Here is a 17,864-nt window from a genome sequence, read left to right on the forward strand (position 1 = left end):
GCTAATAATAATGAGGATAGCATAGTTCTGAATATATCAATAGAATAAATAAATGTGTCAAGTCATTAGCTAACCTAAACTAGTATTTCAAAACAATATACATTGACTGTAATAACAAAGGACATGTTTCTATCGACACCTCTCACACAATTTGTTGCCTTCCAGTTTCAAGCATTTATATATCATCATCTCAGCTTTTTATTAATATGAACAATAAATAAAAGGCAAGAATGTTAATATGGACAGGAAATGTTTCCTTAGTTTTTTAATTAGCAACAGATGATAGTAATTGACTGGTGCTTATTTTATACTTCAACACAATTGATTATATTGGAACTTTAAAGCTAAAAAGGTCAAACATGAAAAGAAAATCTAGCACTGGTTCATAAACTTGCACAATAGGAAATAAAATACAAATTTTAATCACACAAGACTAAAAAACTATGAATTGTAATTTGTGTGCAGTTAGAATATAAAAGCAAATTATATCAATTTTGTAAGTTAAGATTGTGGAAATGTTTTTTCTCAAAGAAAAGTGATCAGGTGATTTAAAACATTTTCAAATTATATGAAACTTTTATTTTTTAAATATATATCTGATATGTACATATATACAATGTTTACAAATCCAATACAATCAAATGGGTGATATAATTTCAATTCCACAATTATGATATACATTAAAATTCAGACAATTATAGTAGAGCATGATGTTATAGAAATTCTGAAAATATTTAAAAGATTTCCAACTTCTACAATTATTGTTTGAGCTTTAAGAAATTGATTATAAATCAAAAATCTTCTGAAGTAAAATATTTTTCATTGATACATTGAAATTCTATAAAAATGTTTCCTCTTTCATCAATTTTAACTGGATACACGGAAGTCGGTTGCCTGTTTTTACTAGAAACTATCTTTCCGTCCTTTAACTTTATACACCAGCAATGCCAAGGGCACTTGATGCACGGTTCTCCGTCTGGAAGTTCCTCAATTTCTCCGAGATGCAATGGACCACCTGTAAAACATGGCTTACATTTTTTTGTTTTATAAAGAAATAGAATATGTAAGATTTATTGAATACCTTGATGCGGACAATATTCTTTAATAGCAAATATTCTTTCTCCATATCTAAATAATGCAATGTCGATTCCATTTACTTCCACTAACTGATTATTTTTTTTCTGACGTGTAATACGATAATTTTCCGATTTCAACGACCAGTCATAAAGATCTGTAATTAATATTTTAAAATAAATTAAAAATGCCATTTTTGTATTCAAACAAACATTACATGTAGCTATTGTAATTGATGTCATCTTCCATTCTTAATACTCTTATATAAATATTTAATGTAAATTGTAACCGACATAAAAACAAAATAGCATGTGAACCAGCCCCATGACTTGGGAATGACTAGAGGTAGGAGAATTTTGGACTAATTATGGCAAAACAAAATGCAAGGGAACTACACATTCCAAAAGTTGGTGAGTGTGTGTGTCAGGGAATGGCCTTCTAGCCTAGTAGCTGTAGGTGACCGGAAAGGGTGCACTCCCAAGAGCAGGAGGCAACACATTGCTTGTTTGTACATATCCAGTGTTGTTCATTGTCCCACTTCATGCTTGTTTGTGTGTCATTTGCACTTTTTATTGTTGGGTCCGTGTCTTGTTTTGTGAAAATGTTTCTTGTTCCTTTGTTGTGGATTGCCTTGTTTTGTCATGTTCTGTCCATGGTTGATGTTTGTCTCTCCATGTATTTTTATGAGCACTCTCTCTGAGTTTTTTTTCCCAGGCTGTGTCCAACATTCTGTATACTTTGTCATAAGGATTCAATAAGAGAGTCCCAATGGTTGCTCATGTGATCTCATTTCACACTTTCCTATCTTCCTTACCCCTTCTTCACATCATCTTACTTTTTTTCAAAGGCTAAGTCAATAGTACAGCCTTCTAAACTTTGGAATGGAAATGGAATGGGGAATGGAATGGAACTTGTCCACTGGTGGGTGAAGACTGTCGGGAAAGGGATCAGATGATAATCAAAAATCTAAATACAGTAGAGTCCCACTAGTTCGAATACCGCTAATCTATACGTCTGACTAATTCAAACATGTTTCGGTTGGCGGATAGGAAATTTTCTCTAACAAGAGGTCCACTTAGGGGCGTTCCTCTTTCTTTCCCAAGTGAACGATGTAAATATTGCTTCGTCAAGCTTGTCAGACGTTGAGGGCCCTGCTGTTTGTTGATTTTCAACTGATTTTTCTGAAGTAGAGACACAAAACTGCTCCATCTTTGCACAGTTTTTTCCAGTTGGTTATTGTGCCCACTCCAAACTCTACTGCCAATTTCATTGCACTATCACTCGTGTCCAGCATTTCAAAAACGTCCAGCTTATCTTTCAATGTACACGTTGTGTGATTCCATTTTGTGGCCATTGTAGCAGCAGACTAAACTAAACTAAACTAAAATAATGTAGAGCAAAGAGTATATTCAACATCTACAATTAAGTGTGCTAATTCACACACTAGCATCAATCAACTGATTGAAATCCTAGACTGTGTATTAAAAACAACGTTTTTAAGATTTAAAATAATTTTAGGGTAAACAATGAAGGCAAGTTGCCATTTCAAAATTACAAAACTTGTTTTTGTTAACTGTTTGGGTCCTCTATTCAGTATAAGTCAGATGAAATAAAGGGTTGAACTGCCAATGTCATTGATGGTGTTGGATCTATATAAACCAGACCAGTTTTACTGCTTGTGTCTGCATTATTTCAATTATTCGGCTAATCCGGGCAGAGCTCTGTACCAATTAGTTCAGACTAGCAAGACTCTACCGTAATAATACTCGGAACAGTACATACTTTGCATAAATACCTGCAGATATCCTAGATGTTTGGGAGAGACAAATCAGGCCATTAATAGCTGTGGAATATTCGTTACACAATAATAACAACCTGTTCACTTAGTACTAAACCAAGTTGAAATTACAAGTATAATTCTGCATATTATTAAAATCTTATGAAAATGCTTTTCAGGATCTAATTATTCTTAAATTTATACAGTTTTAATACAGAAAGATTTCCTCGTGCTTATAAAATACGTTTTGTTTGTGGTAAAGTAACCACAGAAGTAACTAAAATTTATATTTATTTAAACAAGGAAATATAATTTAAATATTTCTCTCTTCTCATAGAAATGAGAAAGTAATTTGTACTCATTTATAACCAATGCCCTACAAATAATAATTACCTTCTTTTTTGAGCCCATTAACTGGAAAACGTAACATTTGCACGACTAAACTTGACCTCCTGTTTCAATTTTTCGCACCAAAACATGTCACGCTTGCCCTCTGGTGTCGTTAATTTGCAATAATATTTTAATTGTTTTTAAACAAAAATTATAATAATAAAACAGTAAAAGTTTTAAAAATAAATATAAAAATAAAATAATATACACATCGAAATTCGCCAAGAAGTTGAAATAATGATTTTTTATTTTCCAACAACTTTTTGTAAATTCTGATTGTGGGTCTTTTTTAGCAAGCCCATTATGGTTCGGCCAGGCCCACAAAAAGATGGTCGGATGGTGAGTGATGGAACCTGATTATATAGACCAAGAATACATAAAATAGACTTAATACAGACGACAATTTCCCGAAAAGTTCTTGGGGTTTTTTGCCTCTCAAATTCGATCCCAAATTCCTCAGAGTGCCACCTTAAAAAAGGAGAAAATGGATCTAGAGAAATGTTATCGAGTCGAATTATTTCGATGTTCAAATAATCAAAACCGCAAGGATGTCATCCGCTAGTTTAGGTAATCCGCACCATCGAATTCTTACAAAGAGCCCACGAGTGGTCGAGTGAACTCCGTCTCCGATCATTTCGGCGGAGACCAGACCCTAAACACTGGAAATTCGGTCGTGGGTTCGTGCCCCGCTCAGACGGGCTGGCAACATAGAGTTTTCCGGGTTTTCTCCTTGCCGATGACGCCTAAATAGGGGCCAATTTCCTATAAAAATCCTCCCGGAAGGCATTCTATCTCCCCTCGCGTACGTTTAGACCGTTTTCTATAAGGCCGGCTCTTCGGTCGCCTAGCGATCAACCACAAGTCTCTCAGAGTAAAAGGCGAATAGCCAGTAAACTCCATATGAACCTCTTAGGAAGAAAAAAAAAGAAAAAGAATTCTTGCAAATTTTCAAGGCATGATTTGAAAATTTATAAGAATTCATATCTCAATATAAGAGCTCAAACATCTTATAGATCTGATAGAATTCATGATAGGTTTTTATATATGTAAAATTTCTCTTAACACCGAGAAGAACGGAAACAGTAAAAAGTCAAATTCTTTATAAATGTACTTTTTAATAAACTTTTCCGTCCTGAAGGAACTAAGAGAGGTCTTTTTATCAAGTCCCCCGAGGGTTTGACTAAGCCCAAAATAGAGTCCCTTACTACCATTTTGGGTCCGACCAAACCCATAATGAGCTTGCTGAAAAAGGTCTTCTTGGTACCCACAAGACGAAGAGAGTACTTTAAAGAAACGGTAGACTGATATCTCAAGAAACGATATGTCCGCATCTTGTGTATAGTATACATGATTTAGGCAGCCTATATAGACACAGTTCATATATGCATTTACAATAGATACACCATTAATTAAAGAATCTAATCAGTTTTACACAACTATACAGCAAAAAATACCCAAAATATATCAGCATTTCATACAATTATATTAGAATATTTATAGAAGTCGTAAAAGTGAAGAGTTATATTAGTTTTTCATTAAAATAAAAATGTACAGTGACTGTTTACAATTTTTCAATGGAAGCGCCGAGAATTCTTTTTTTTTTTTTCTTGAAATCGATTTTTAATTTAAGTATTTGAAAAACAAAAAGATAAAGAAGCCGGTTTACTGGTAAGAAGTTTAGAAAATATTTATATAAATGATAAAAATAAGGAATCCAAAAACTTATTTGAGAATTTTTTTATGGACGATCCGTTCCGAATGTGTCGGGCACCTTCCCTCATCACTCAGTAACCTCATTGTAGCCTGGCCGAACCCATTATTGATATAGAAAAAAAAGGTCATCTAAGTGCCGAAAGAGCGAAAAGAGCAAAAAAGAAAAATATATTTTTAAAAATTTATTTCTTTAATTAACAATCAATATTTGCTCTTTTGAGCATCTCTCCAATTTTCGCTTTGTAATTTGGATCTTTTTCGGTTTTACTCGCTAATTTTACGAATTGAGTTAGCAGATTTTTAATTTTTGTAATTTCTGTTTCGATTTCTGCTTTCCTCTTCAGCGTTTCTTTCAGACAGTCCATTAATTTCTGCATCTCTTTTTCAAGTTTAGCTATCTTTAATTCTAGTTTATTTATATCTGAATCTTGATCTTGTTTTTGTTTGTAGATTCTGGAATTCAGGCGTTGTTGCTCTTCGGCCCGTAATTGTCTTAAAAATTCCATTGTTTCCTTTTGATACTGTTCCCTCATTTCAGTTATACGCCGTTCTTTGTTACGAGCCGCTGCTTCACTAATATCTCTCATTTTATCTTCAAATTCTCTATTATACATAATATTATTACATAACGTATCAGGAAAATTCGAGAATAAATTTATACATTACTTTTTTATTTTCGAGAATTTCTCTTCCCAAATTGATCTCTGTTCTTCTTGAATGCGCTCAATTTCCATTTTCAAATGGTCCCGAAAATGCTTTTGTGCTTCGTCTAATGCAGAAAGTAAGCGCTTTTCTCCACACATTTTTTCGTTTTTTACTTTTTCTGACATATTTTCTCTTTCCTCAGTTTCGGCTTTCAGAACTTCTTCCTAAAAAAGTGACCTGTAGTACCTTACTCTTATTATAATCCTTATTTGTAATTTATATTATATACTCTCATCTGTCTTTCGAAATTATTTTGAATTTCTTTACGCTGTTTTTTCATTTCTGCTGAAGCTTTCTTTAAAGCGTCATCAGCAATTTTTTTGCCAAGTTCTTCGGGATTTTCCAATAGGCTGTTTATTCTTTTGTCAATCAGTTTTTGACATTCATCAGATAACACTTCGAGAGCTTCCAAATGAAGAGTTTTTCCTGCACCTGCTTTAAATATATGCAAATTAATCATTCTATAAATATTTTTCTTTATACTGTTTTTAATAAATTTACCTCTTAATTTTTCATCTAGACTTTTGCTTGAAAACTCCTCTTTTAGTGAATAGGCTCGTTGCGTAAAAGATGGACTGAGATTAATTTTGATGTCAGTCTAAATAAAATTAGATCTGATTTAATTAAGGTGTTCAGGTACCATATACTTTAACTATGTAAAGTTATTTTAAAATTAAATTTAAAATATTAATATAAAAATGAAAGTATATAAATTTTCAGAAGTATTCAAAGCATTCGTTTTGGCTTCAAGATAAGATTTTAGCCCAACACTATGCGAATTGGGTTCGAACCCGGTACAAAATCCTGTAGTTTTTATGGGAAATACGCTTGGATGAGGAATAGATCGGGGTATTATTTCCATACCAAACCCATGCTAATCACTCTCATTGAGGTCCCTTTTAATGAGCATAATTATAGCTAGCTTTAAGTCTGTAATGTGCTAGTGTCTCGAGTTAATTATTTAATCGGTAAAAATAACAAAACTTACCATTAAATACCTAGACGATATATTTTCTACCAAATTTTCACCTAAAAATATTATGAAAGTACACAGAAATGTATTATCTGTTCATTTATTTACAATTATTTTCAAAATTTATTTAAAGTTGATTAATAAGCGATAACTATACCCATTTTGGCGTGTGTTGTAGATGTCAATACAAAGCAATAATGATTAGCACCTTGAAAATAATGTAATCCTTCAACTGTGCCTTCGATGCTAGAGATGCTTTCTTAGATTTTGATATTTGTTATCTTTGAACAATGAGAGATTTTTACAATTGAATTATTGTTTTAATATTTAATTTATTATAATTTAAACTGAGATAAATACAGTATTATTACTTTTGAGGTTTTATTTATTTTTAGTTGAGAAACTCACGATTTATACTGTAGTTCCTTCTCTCAATGCTGTAAATGTATAAATAAAATGATTTTAATGTCTAGGCTTAACATTCTGCTGTTAATATTGAGTTTTTGGAGGTTGCTAATGAATTGGTCAGTATTTTTTAATGCTATAATCAGAATTGTGATATTGATTTAATTTATTCTTAAAAAATTTTTCAAGATTGTATAAGATGTAAAATTTAATATTTACTAATGGAACGGCAATCCCAGACATTTATCCTAATTAAGGATTAAAAAATCCAGGACATTCAAAACATATTACTTTAGAAAAAAGTCAAATTAAATATTATGAAGCTAAATGTTGTAATTTTTTCTTGTAACAAGGTTTTGTATAAGGTGAAAAAAAATGTTGTTTACAATAGAGAACATCCCTTTTATGAAGCTGATGTTCCTGGTAAACACATAGCCTGTCAAATTTGACTAACAACGTATTTCGCGCTGCTATTACTAATGAGAACAACTTTGCCAGGTTGATAAAAATTATACTAAATTTTTCTAAAATTGCGCTAAACTGTTTAAATATCACTTTTCCAACACATTTTTTTTTTTTTTTTTTTTTTTAGGATTATAAAATTCTGTTTGTAATAAATATATATATATATATATTATTTCGATTTCTTTTCTATATTGAATCCTTGTGACAAACATTGAGCAATAAATTATTGTTGCAATTATAAAGAAAAGTATTTATTTATTGTTTCTTTCCCATATAAAAAATCCCGAACTGTTTTTATTTCCGGACGCAATTCTTGACGATGCTATGATTCAAGGACTGTCCAGGCCAAACCCAGATCCTAATCTATTATCTTCCTTTTTAGTAAGCCATTTTTAAATCAGATTTCTTTGCGTTTTTTATTACGTTTTCTTTATTTTGCGCATGGCGAAGTATTCAATAACATATATTAATTATTTCATTACATTGTTATAATTTTATTGTGTTTACACACAGTATATTTTATGAAGCATCGATAAAACGGTAAATAGCGATTATTACTGCAATGTTTAAAAACTGGTTAGAATGTGTTAGAAAATTTAAATCATTTTATCTCTTTGTAAATGGTTGTTCTTTTGGTATACGAAAGTGAAAAATGAATTAGATTTTTAGAACTCGGTTACTCATTAAAATTTTTCCCACTTTTTTCTTTTTTTTACTCTTTCCGCCCTGTAGGCACTAAGAAGACCTCTTATAGCAAGCCCATTATGGGGCGGCCGGTTGGTTATGGATGTGGCCGACATATTCGGTCAGATCACCCGAAAAATTCGTGGGAATTTTACGACCCGTCCGGATCGAACCCGGATCCCTCAGAACGGTAGGATTACACCTTAACCGCTCGGCCATCCGGCCGTCAAATTTTTCCCATTTAAACTAACGAGAAGTTAACTTAAAACATATTTTAACTTACTAAATTTTAATAAAAATTTTGGCTCTTATTTACGAAATTATTTACTTATTTACTTTATAAATCTGAAAAAAAAAAGTGTGTATGACGATTCGAATTTATTTTTCTAAACCAACTGGCAACACTTTAAGCATTTCGTGCGGTATTCAGGTTTTCTACAAGATACATACGCGCAGGCGTAGTGGTGATTTCACGAAACCTAACGAATTGGAAAGACAAGATGAATGCAGATTGGAATCGACGAGGTATGGGATAAATAAAATCGTGTATGTGTTATTTGAAGCTTAATAAAGAATTAAATTAGTGACGGACGTTTTTGCGTTTCAGTCATGGCCATACAGGCCAAGAAGAAGAGAGCAAAAGGACCAAAAGCTAAGATGAAAGGGCACAAAGTCGAATACAAGAAGCATGGATACGGGTAAGATTCTGTTTAATCAAATTACACGAAATATTTATCCGTTTGCCCACTTGAAAGGCGAAAATTACATTCACCATCGATTTACCGCGAAATCTTTCCGTTTCTCTAAATGCATTTGCTGTAATTCAAACCAATGGAATTAAATGTTTCTCGCTTCCACTCAATGAATGTCGCCTGTTGTTAATTTTAAAACAATTGTATAAATACAAAAAAAACTACACGGAATATCTTATGTTTCTACCTTAACGATTTCCATCCAATCGAATAATTCTGACATAAACAAAAAAAAAAAAAATCTAAATCATCTACTTTATTTGTGCTGTGAATTGAGCTTGTTTAATAGTAATGTAAGTTTCTATACACTCATGTGCATAAAATATTTATTTGGTGTAATGTAATTTATAAAATATTTTGAGATTTAAATATATATTACAAGTAATTGAAAATTGAAAGAATGCTAATGTATTTTTGGTAACTTTGTTGAAATGTCCAATAACTTTGAAATTCTAAAAAGGTTATCTGTAAATTTTTAATTCTCTTGCTTAAAAAGATCAATTTTAATCATTCTTATTTAAATGCTCGATTATAAATAATAACGAATGGACTTTTTGTAAACATTTCAATTTTGTGGCAATAACTCTGATTATACCGTTGCAGAATTTATGTATCCGAAATAGATTTTTTTCATTATTTATATAATTTTTAATTAAGATCATCATCCTAAGGCCATTTTTGAATTTAAAGACTTGTTTTATATAATCACAAATGGTTAAATTTTCCTGATGTCAGCTTTTTTTGTGTATTGAAATAGAATTTGAAAACAAGCAAAATAGTGCCAAATTACCTTAATTCTTAACTAATTTTATTCAGTTACTAAATAGATATAATTTGTTGAATTGAAAACACTTAATATTTTAAAGTAAAGATAGTTTTATTTTTTTATATTAAAAAAAGGTTTAAATAAAAAAAAATAAATATATTTTTATAATAAGAGTTTCAAATTACAAAATTATCTATTTTATATTACAAAGCAAGTATACAGCTGATAAATATTAGTCTTTTTTTAAGGATTTTTTTTTTAAAGTAAATTTTTATTTTTATTTTTTTAAACTGTTGACTGATGTCTTTCTTCTTTAAAAATAAATATAAACAAATATACAATAAATTATACTGTATAATCTAAATAAATAACCATTAACAAATTGAATTAATAGTATAATTTGTAGTTTGTTTTTTTTTAATACAAAGATTTTTTAAAAATAGTTATTAAATTTCAAAATGATTTTATTACTTTTATTTAAATTATTTAGTTTAAAATACAATTTTTCTGTTATTTGAATGCTATATATATACAATTTTTGTTTTATGGCCTATAGGCTATGTATGTGATTTATAACATTAAAACTATTTTCATATGAAGCAGTTGGGATTAAAAAATTATAGCTAATTAAACTAATGTTAAATATTTTCTTGATGTAAACATATTGATTTGAATGCCTTTCTTACTTGTCATTATTATTACCTTATTAAGTCTTCTATCATAGTATTATAATTCGTATTTTGCAGTATTAAAGGTTAGTGTTTTAAGTTCAGTTAATAAAAACGCTTATTAGTGAAAAATAGTTTAGTTTTCTTGGATTAGATTTTATTTTAGATTTAGTTAATAATTTTATTTTTATTCATGTTTACAAAACTGAGAAATTTCATAAAATAATTGTAATTTTATGATATATATTTTTATGTTAAAGTGTTATTTAAAACCTGAAAACTGGATTATCATAAATTATAATAATTTATACAGGCATAACATAGTTATAATGCTATTTATTAAATATTCAATTTGGTGTTTGGTTAATTGAAAATGGGGTTATGGTTTATGTTTAATATATTATTATTGATATTTTTTACATTTAAAATGATCATATTGAAACAAGTATATAAAAACAAGTTTGAAATTTTGTCAAAAAAATGTCAGAATTGTGTAATGTATATATATAGACTTTTGTTTTATACATAGAAATTATGTGATGCAGAAAGTTAAAAAAGGACTGTTTATTTTTGTATAAGTCTTATTTGTTAAAAATAAGTTTTTAGAAATTTTTTCTTTATAATTAGATAATTTAATATTTTATTTTATTTATTTTTTTCTTGTGTATAACAGATATGAATTTTAATACATATGAGATTTTTTTAAAATTCTGATTTTAATTTTTTTTATCCAGATCTTGCATGCATAATAATAATAGCAATTCAGTTTATAGATTCTTTTGTAGTTCTGACTTAAAACTATATAAATTTGTTGTTAGTATTTCCAAATAATCTGCCAGTTTTGTTATTAGTGATGATGTTTAATTTTTTTATGGTTGCTTATAAAATTGGAGTAATAATAAAATTAAAATGTTAAAGTAAATTATTAATATTTCAAGCTAAATATACTTAAATTAACGCTTATATACTTACTTAAATATAAGTTCTTTTGCCATTTATCAAAACTGACTAAAAGAGAAGTTCATTTTTAATTATATACATACTATATTTACTTAATTTTATATTCTATTTTGTTATTTTAAGTTCTGGAGTTGATTTGTTATACCACAACAATAAGCTGTGTATTTTATTCTTCAAACTATTCTATCAATGATGGGTTGAGTTTTCCATGATCTCAATCTTCTCTTCCATATCTCATGTTCACTAGCCTGAGATTTTAGTTGTTAGTAGGTCTAAAATTGTGAGGCATCTCTGATTGATTCTATTCATTTTCTCTTGTGTCTCCCCCTAGGTCTTTTCCCTTCATTCTTGCATAGTGGGCTCTCTATAAGGTAATCTTTCTGGCTTCTCCATTTGACATGGCTGAACCACTATGGTTTTCTATATTCTTGTAGTGATTCACTTGTAGTTCAAGCATTCTCTCTCTTATTAGTCTGGTTTAGTTTGCTCCATTTTGTTCCATTTATTTTGTTCCTTCATCTCAAATGTAGCCAATCTCTTTTCTTTCTGTTTATTCAAAATTCAAACTTCTGAATCATAAGTTAGAATGGGAATAATAAAGTTAGAGTTTGATTTTAATTTCTTTTGAAAGCCTCATATACAGCTAATTTCTGTATTCAGGATGGCAAAGAATTGCAGTCCAAAAAATAATGAAATTATAACTGATGATTTTAATAGTGAATTGAAAATAATAGGAAAATAATTGATTATAAGATTTATTAGGAATTTTATAATTTGTAAAATTTTGTGCAAATGAGACATAACATTACTCACAGATGAAAAACAATTGATTACATCATAATCGATCAGTCTTACAATCTGCATTGATCATTTGTCAGATCTTGGGTATTCCGAAAATTACAATACACAGGAAAATTTAGCACTTAATTTTATAAAGTCATCATTTTTTAATATTTCTACATGTTGGCCATTTCTTTTTAAACATATATGGATACATCATTCCTATTCAAACTGAATTCATGTTAACATCAGATATTATGCATCTAATTGAACTTCAGATGCATTTCTTTAGGCAGTTTGTGTTTTGAAACTTCTTGATACATCAAAGCCTTCAAGTGCCCACACAGGTAAATATCAAAAGGGTTAGAGTCTGGGCCACAATGACCAGTCAATGAGCCTGAAACTGATTATCCAATTTTTGTCTGTACTGTAATTTTTGAGACACCTGTTGTGGTACAGGGTGTCTCAAAAACCTGAAAAGAATAATCATTACTGAAAAGAATTATTCTTTTCAGGTTTACAGTAATTGTGATTTCATCCTGTTTTTTCTTTTTCTCAGGTTACAGTAATTGTGATTTCATTCTGTTTTTTCTTTTTTTCAGGTTACAGTAATTGTGATTTGATACTGTTTTTGTAGATTTTTATATTTCTGCCATATTAATTTTTGAAATTACTAATTTTATAGAAAGTTCAGTACTAATAAGTAGCTATTTAACAAGTTTTTTTTATATTTTTGTACAAAATCCAGTATAAAGTGGCCTTTTTTGTTTTTGTTGTCAGATTTTAAACTTTCATGTTTATGTAACAAAGAGAAAAAAATGTATTTGATTCAACATAAACATATCCAGAATATACAGAAGATATATATGGAATGGCAAGCATACAAGCTTGTTGTTTCTAATCTTATACAATAATTTGTAGTAGCATCAAAGCTATATTTCTCTGAGATAAATAAATACCTTAAATATTTATTATCCAGATATCTAGGAGTGTATATGCCCCATCTAATTTTAGAGTCCACTTAACTCTGGATACTGATGTTGTAGAAGCAGATGATGTAACTGTAACAATATGATTGAAACTAATTATTCTTAGAATAGTATTTAAGATCTCTGTAAAAGTTGAGATACTTTGCATTTTAGTAGCTTAGATTATTTAGAATATTTGTTATAGATACATCTGGATGATTAAACACATTGTTTATTTGGATTGACATATTAGATGTTAGTGTCTAAATTATAAGACATAAAAGAGAATAAAGAGATAATACATAGCATGAAATAGAGAGATGATGAAAGAGATATAGATATTTTACCCCAGGTAAATGGAAAAAGCCAGGATAATTATGATTCTTACATTTGAAGATTACATCAGTATTCTGAGAAAAAGAAAATCAATATAATAACAAATATTTGTTTTTATTACTGGTTTTTTTAAGAATTATTGTTAGGTATAAAACATTTTCCTTGATATTATCATTTTTCTTAGTTCATATATTATGAATTTTTATTTTGTCCTTAATTACTTTGTATTATATTTTTTTCTAATAACAAAACTTTTGATGGAATTTATGTCATATTTCCTGCTGCATTTTTAAATTATTATGAATCATTCATGTAAAACATGTCTACTCTCATGTTTTAGAAATGGTCAGATCTAAACCATAAAAGTGTTCAAAAATTTCTAATGATTTCTTAAATATAAAATAATAGATTTTGTGTTTTTAAAATGTAAAATTGATTAATTTAATTTCATTTAAAAATTTTATTAGTTAGATGAAAGCATTATTGGACTCAGCAAACATGTAGATAAACGTGAAAAGATATATAAAAATATAAACAATATTTATTTCAGTGATGAATGATTCAAATTTAATGTATTTTAAATAATAGCGACAAAAATTTTATTGATTTTTATTTACTTATTTATTTATTGATACTAATATTAATATTTGAAGTAACAAATAAGTTATAATAGATACAAATATAAAAAAATTTAAATTTTCATTACTTTTGTTGTTAATTTGGAAGATAATGAACTTTAAACTATTCCAGTAAGCTAATCTCTGGGTATTTTTATAAAAATATTCCACGAAGATCTTATTTTACAAGAAATTAAATAAAAATTTTAATGATAAATGATAATCTTTATCTGTACATGATAGTTATGTGATGAATTTAATGACACGTGAGTATTTGAAACTGAAATATAATTATCTTCAGGTCTTAGTTTCAATACTAATATAAATAAAATTTTTAGCTCTGAAAGTTAATTAGAAAAAAAATACTTCAATGATATTCAGAGCTAGTAAAGTAATTTTTAATTCTTTTGAGATGAATGATCATAGAAAAAGCTGAAAATATTTTTAAAAGATTAATTTCTTATTATAGTGCTTTTTTTTATTAATTAATTTATATGTAGATAGACTATGTAGATGTAGTTTTTTTTTATATGTATTGAAGCTATAATTTATATATTGGGAATAATTTTGATCTATTTATTTAAATAGATATATATTAATTAAAATTTACCTGATGGAAGACAAAGATTTGCTGAGAACAGTTCTTGTGGATATAAAATTTCTTCTGGTAAAAAAGATTGTATATACTAAACAATATTTTTTCAATGAATTAAAGAAAAATTTAACTCAAATTGAAATTTGACTTCTGTTTTTAATGGATTTACTGTCACTTAACAAATTGAAAAGTCAGATATGAAATAAAATTTTTCAAGGATATAAATTTAGTAACAGTACAAAAAATATCTAACCAATCTCTTTGAAAATGAAAAAGTGATGGATGAAAAGATGGATGAAATCAGTCATAATAGCAAATTAATATGAATTATTGGCAACAGTTTTACAGCTGTTAAAATTATTAAGCATTTTACTATTTTATATTCAAAATTTTATATATTATGCAATCTATATATACAGTAAAAATTAATACTTTTGGATATTGTATCATCATTGTTCTGCTTTATTTTACAAATTGACAGACTCTTATGAAGCCAAAAAATTTGCTCTTAATATTAAGTTTTTTAAAAGAGTACATGTTCTATAATTAAAATAACAACATTTATTAGAATATATTTATTTGTACTCTGTTTTAATATGCTCTTGATAGAGGAAATTTTGGCATTTTAAGAGGACGGAAAATTTTTATTTCCTTGTAGAGAGAGTTTTTTTTAATTGAGTTTTACATTTTTACAAACATTAATGGATTAATTTGTTTTTAGCATTGAAATTTGTGTTTATATTGCAGATGTGAGTTAATTATTCAGACAAATTAATATTTTGGAAATATTAGTCATTCCCTTACAAAAGTAACTAATCTTGTCAAAATCTATTATTTTCTCATATGTAAGTTCTGAGCCTGTTTTTTAAATGAATTATTAAATCATGATTGATACAATGATTATTAATTTTCAGTGGATGAAATATGGACTATGACTGTAACCAATAAAAAATGATTGCAAAATTATAAAGAATTTTTGTTTACTGAAGACCATTTGTTAGTGATTTATCATACAGTTCTAAACATTTAAAAATGTTTGTCTGTAACAATTATCTGCCATCTATCTGTCTTACATCATCGTGTGAATTTTTTAATCAGAATATGAGATAAAAACTCTTCTCAAGTGTTGTTTGTAAAAATAACATTTCAAGAAAAATTAATACTTCCATTAATTTCCATTAGTGCTGTCACGATTTGGTTAAAAAATAAATAAAATTTAAAGTGTAAAAATAAATAGAACTGTAAATTATTCTCAAAATGTGATTTTGAGTACATATGATAAAAATAATTTTTGCAAGAGACTAATACAAAAAAAATTATTTTTATCATTACTTCATATTTTATAAATAGAATATATTTTTGCTTGTTTTACTAGATTAAGAATCTTTTAATTTGTATCTATAAGAAGCTTGGCAGAGTTTACATATAAACAATTACTGTTCTATAATGATATTAATCTAGAAATTTTTTCTACAGTCAACATTTTTATAATAGACTGAATGTATAAAAACAATTGGATAATATAAATATTGACATATTTAAACTAACAAAATTTGTTAATAATAATGATAAATTACATTAAATTACATGTTTCATTTACTGTACTCATTTAGAGTTTACATATTTAAGGCACCTAGGTAATACAAAAAAGAACTATTTAATCAAATAGTACTTTAATGCAATTTCCTTTTAATTCTAAATACCAGAATAATTTTAAGCTTGCTTTAGTGCATTTCAGTAATATATATACTCTTTTAAATTTAAAAATTATTAAATTTAAATTTTGATTTGATATTTTAGAGTGTAAGTGTTTTTGAACATTGTATTTCAAGAATGTATACCTTGAAAAGAAGTTTGAAACCAGTTGGATAATTAGCTTTTTAACAGACTCCATATAATACATCAAACTATTATAATTATTTTATAAATTATCAAATAAAGCTTGAAACAATGTATATAAATATAATTTATATTTTGTCTATAAAAGACAAAATAACTAATTGAAAAGTTAGAGTTTCTGCTTAATTAATTTTATTTTATTATGCTTGAAAATGAATGGTTTAAGAAAGTATAAATTATTTTAAATTTTAATACAAATTAGTATATAGACTATAAAATGTTTTATATTATATTACTTATGTTTATAACATATTAAATATTTTATTTTGAATTTTTGTTTGATTTTGTTTAAATTTTGTTATGAAACCTAATGATGACTATGTCACTAATCAAAAATGTTTAATTTGTATTAAATATTTAACTTGTTTAAGAAGATATTGATTGATTTGTTAGGTATCAGTTGGAGATTACAATTTTTTAAAAAAAACAAGAGAAGTGAACTCTTGCATTTAACTATAAAAGTATTAATGTTTACATATTAACAAATTTTTAGTTGTATAATTTATTAAAAATATTCTTCATAATTTTTCTATGTATTTATAAGTTTGAAAAATTTTTTATGTATCTAATATATATAATAAGAAAAATTGGGAATACAACTAATAATTTCAAGAAAATTCAGTAACTGGTAAAAATTCTGAGATTTATTTCATTCAGGGAGAATGAACTTTTCATCATAATAATTGTAGAGATACTGGCTAAGAATTAACACTCTTCATAAATTTTATCAATGTATATATGAACAATTTGAATATCATTGTCATCTATCTCATTTAGAATTCAATAAATTCAATATAGAAGAATAGATAAATTCATGTTTTATATGTGAAAAAATGACTTGCTTGATTTCTTTCCAACAAATTTTATTGGTTCTAGTCTCAATATTTTTCACTAGTTAGACAAATTTTCTCAAAAAGCCATCAATAATATGTCAAGAGTTTCTTGGACAGCATAATTGGATGCTCCTGTTCTTCCTATCTATAAGGCCCTTATTAGACTAGGCTGCCAGGCAGCGCAGCCGGCTGTGCCACTGGTGACGCTGCTCGTCACTGGGCATTGATTGTTAAGGAGCCTATTAGATTAGGGCAGCCAGTGGCGTCGCCACAATCTGGCTGCTGATTGGCTGCTGTGCCCCGCGACCACGTTGGCAACCACAGGTGGTGGAGAGTTGTGTCGAGGCATTGTGTCATACCGAGACTATTAGTTATGTTGGGCCACCAGGTGGCGCAGCCACTCCCGCCTACACTTGGTTTTGCCATCACATTGTCAGTCTACTCTGCTCTATTGAGAAAACATGTCGGACAACAATTATACATATATGCTCCTCCTTGTACTTT

At 28.0% G+C, this 17,864-nt stretch overlaps 3 protein-coding genes across 4 annotated transcripts in view; 1 reads left to right on the plus strand and 2 right to left on the minus strand.

Annotated features, from left to right (window-relative positions):
• Positions 1-554: 554 nt before the first annotated feature.
• LOC136973847 (3-phenylpropionate/cinnamic acid dioxygenase ferredoxin subunit-like) lies at positions 555-3,340 on the minus strand. The gene is made up of 3 exons (XM_067268631.1): positions 3,245-3,340; positions 1,082-1,231; positions 555-1,015 (listed from the first exon to the last, which is right to left on the minus strand). Exons 1-3 carry the CDS (start codon positions 3,279-3,281, stop codon positions 792-794), a joined length of 411 nt encoding a protein of 136 aa, XP_067124732.1. The 5' UTR covers positions 3,282-3,340; the 3' UTR covers positions 555-791.
• A 1,805-nt stretch (positions 3,341-5,145) lies between these two features.
• Positions 5,146-6,921, minus strand: LOC136973849 (uncharacterized protein PF3D7_1120000-like). 2 transcript variants are annotated; one of them, XM_067268633.1, is made up of 5 exons: positions 6,648-6,921; positions 6,161-6,257; positions 5,889-6,091; positions 5,621-5,823; positions 5,146-5,557 (listed from the first exon to the last, which is right to left on the minus strand). In XM_067268633.1, exons 1-5 carry the CDS (start codon positions 6,648-6,650, stop codon positions 5,149-5,151), a joined length of 915 nt encoding a protein of 304 aa, XP_067124734.1. In that variant the 5' UTR covers positions 6,651-6,921; the 3' UTR covers positions 5,146-5,148. The 2 variants fall into 2 exon arrangements, with proteins under 2 accessions (XP_067124734.1, XP_067124733.1); XM_067268632.1 differs by having other exon boundaries at positions 5,889-6,094.
• Positions 6,922-8,582: 1,661 nt separating this feature from the next.
• The window catches only part of LOC136973794 (SRSF protein kinase 3-like), a 92,261-nt gene continuing 82,979 nt past the window's right edge, over positions 8,583-17,864 (plus strand). Inside the window, exons 1-2 of the mRNA XM_067268562.1 lie at positions 8,583-8,711; positions 8,794-8,884. Of these exons, the coding sequence (XP_067124663.1) occupies positions 8,687-8,711; positions 8,794-8,884 (116 nt within the window). The 5' untranslated portion in view covers positions 8,583-8,686. The remainder of the gene's footprint in view (positions 8,712-8,793; positions 8,885-17,864) is intronic.

The sequence above is a fragment of the Centruroides vittatus genome, unplaced genomic scaffold (assembly GCF_030686945.1).
Source record: "Centruroides vittatus isolate TY-2023 unplaced genomic scaffold, ASM3068694v2 contig_329, whole genome shotgun sequence".
In the NCBI taxonomy this organism is placed as follows: domain Eukaryota; kingdom Metazoa; phylum Arthropoda; class Arachnida; order Scorpiones; family Buthidae; genus Centruroides; species Centruroides vittatus.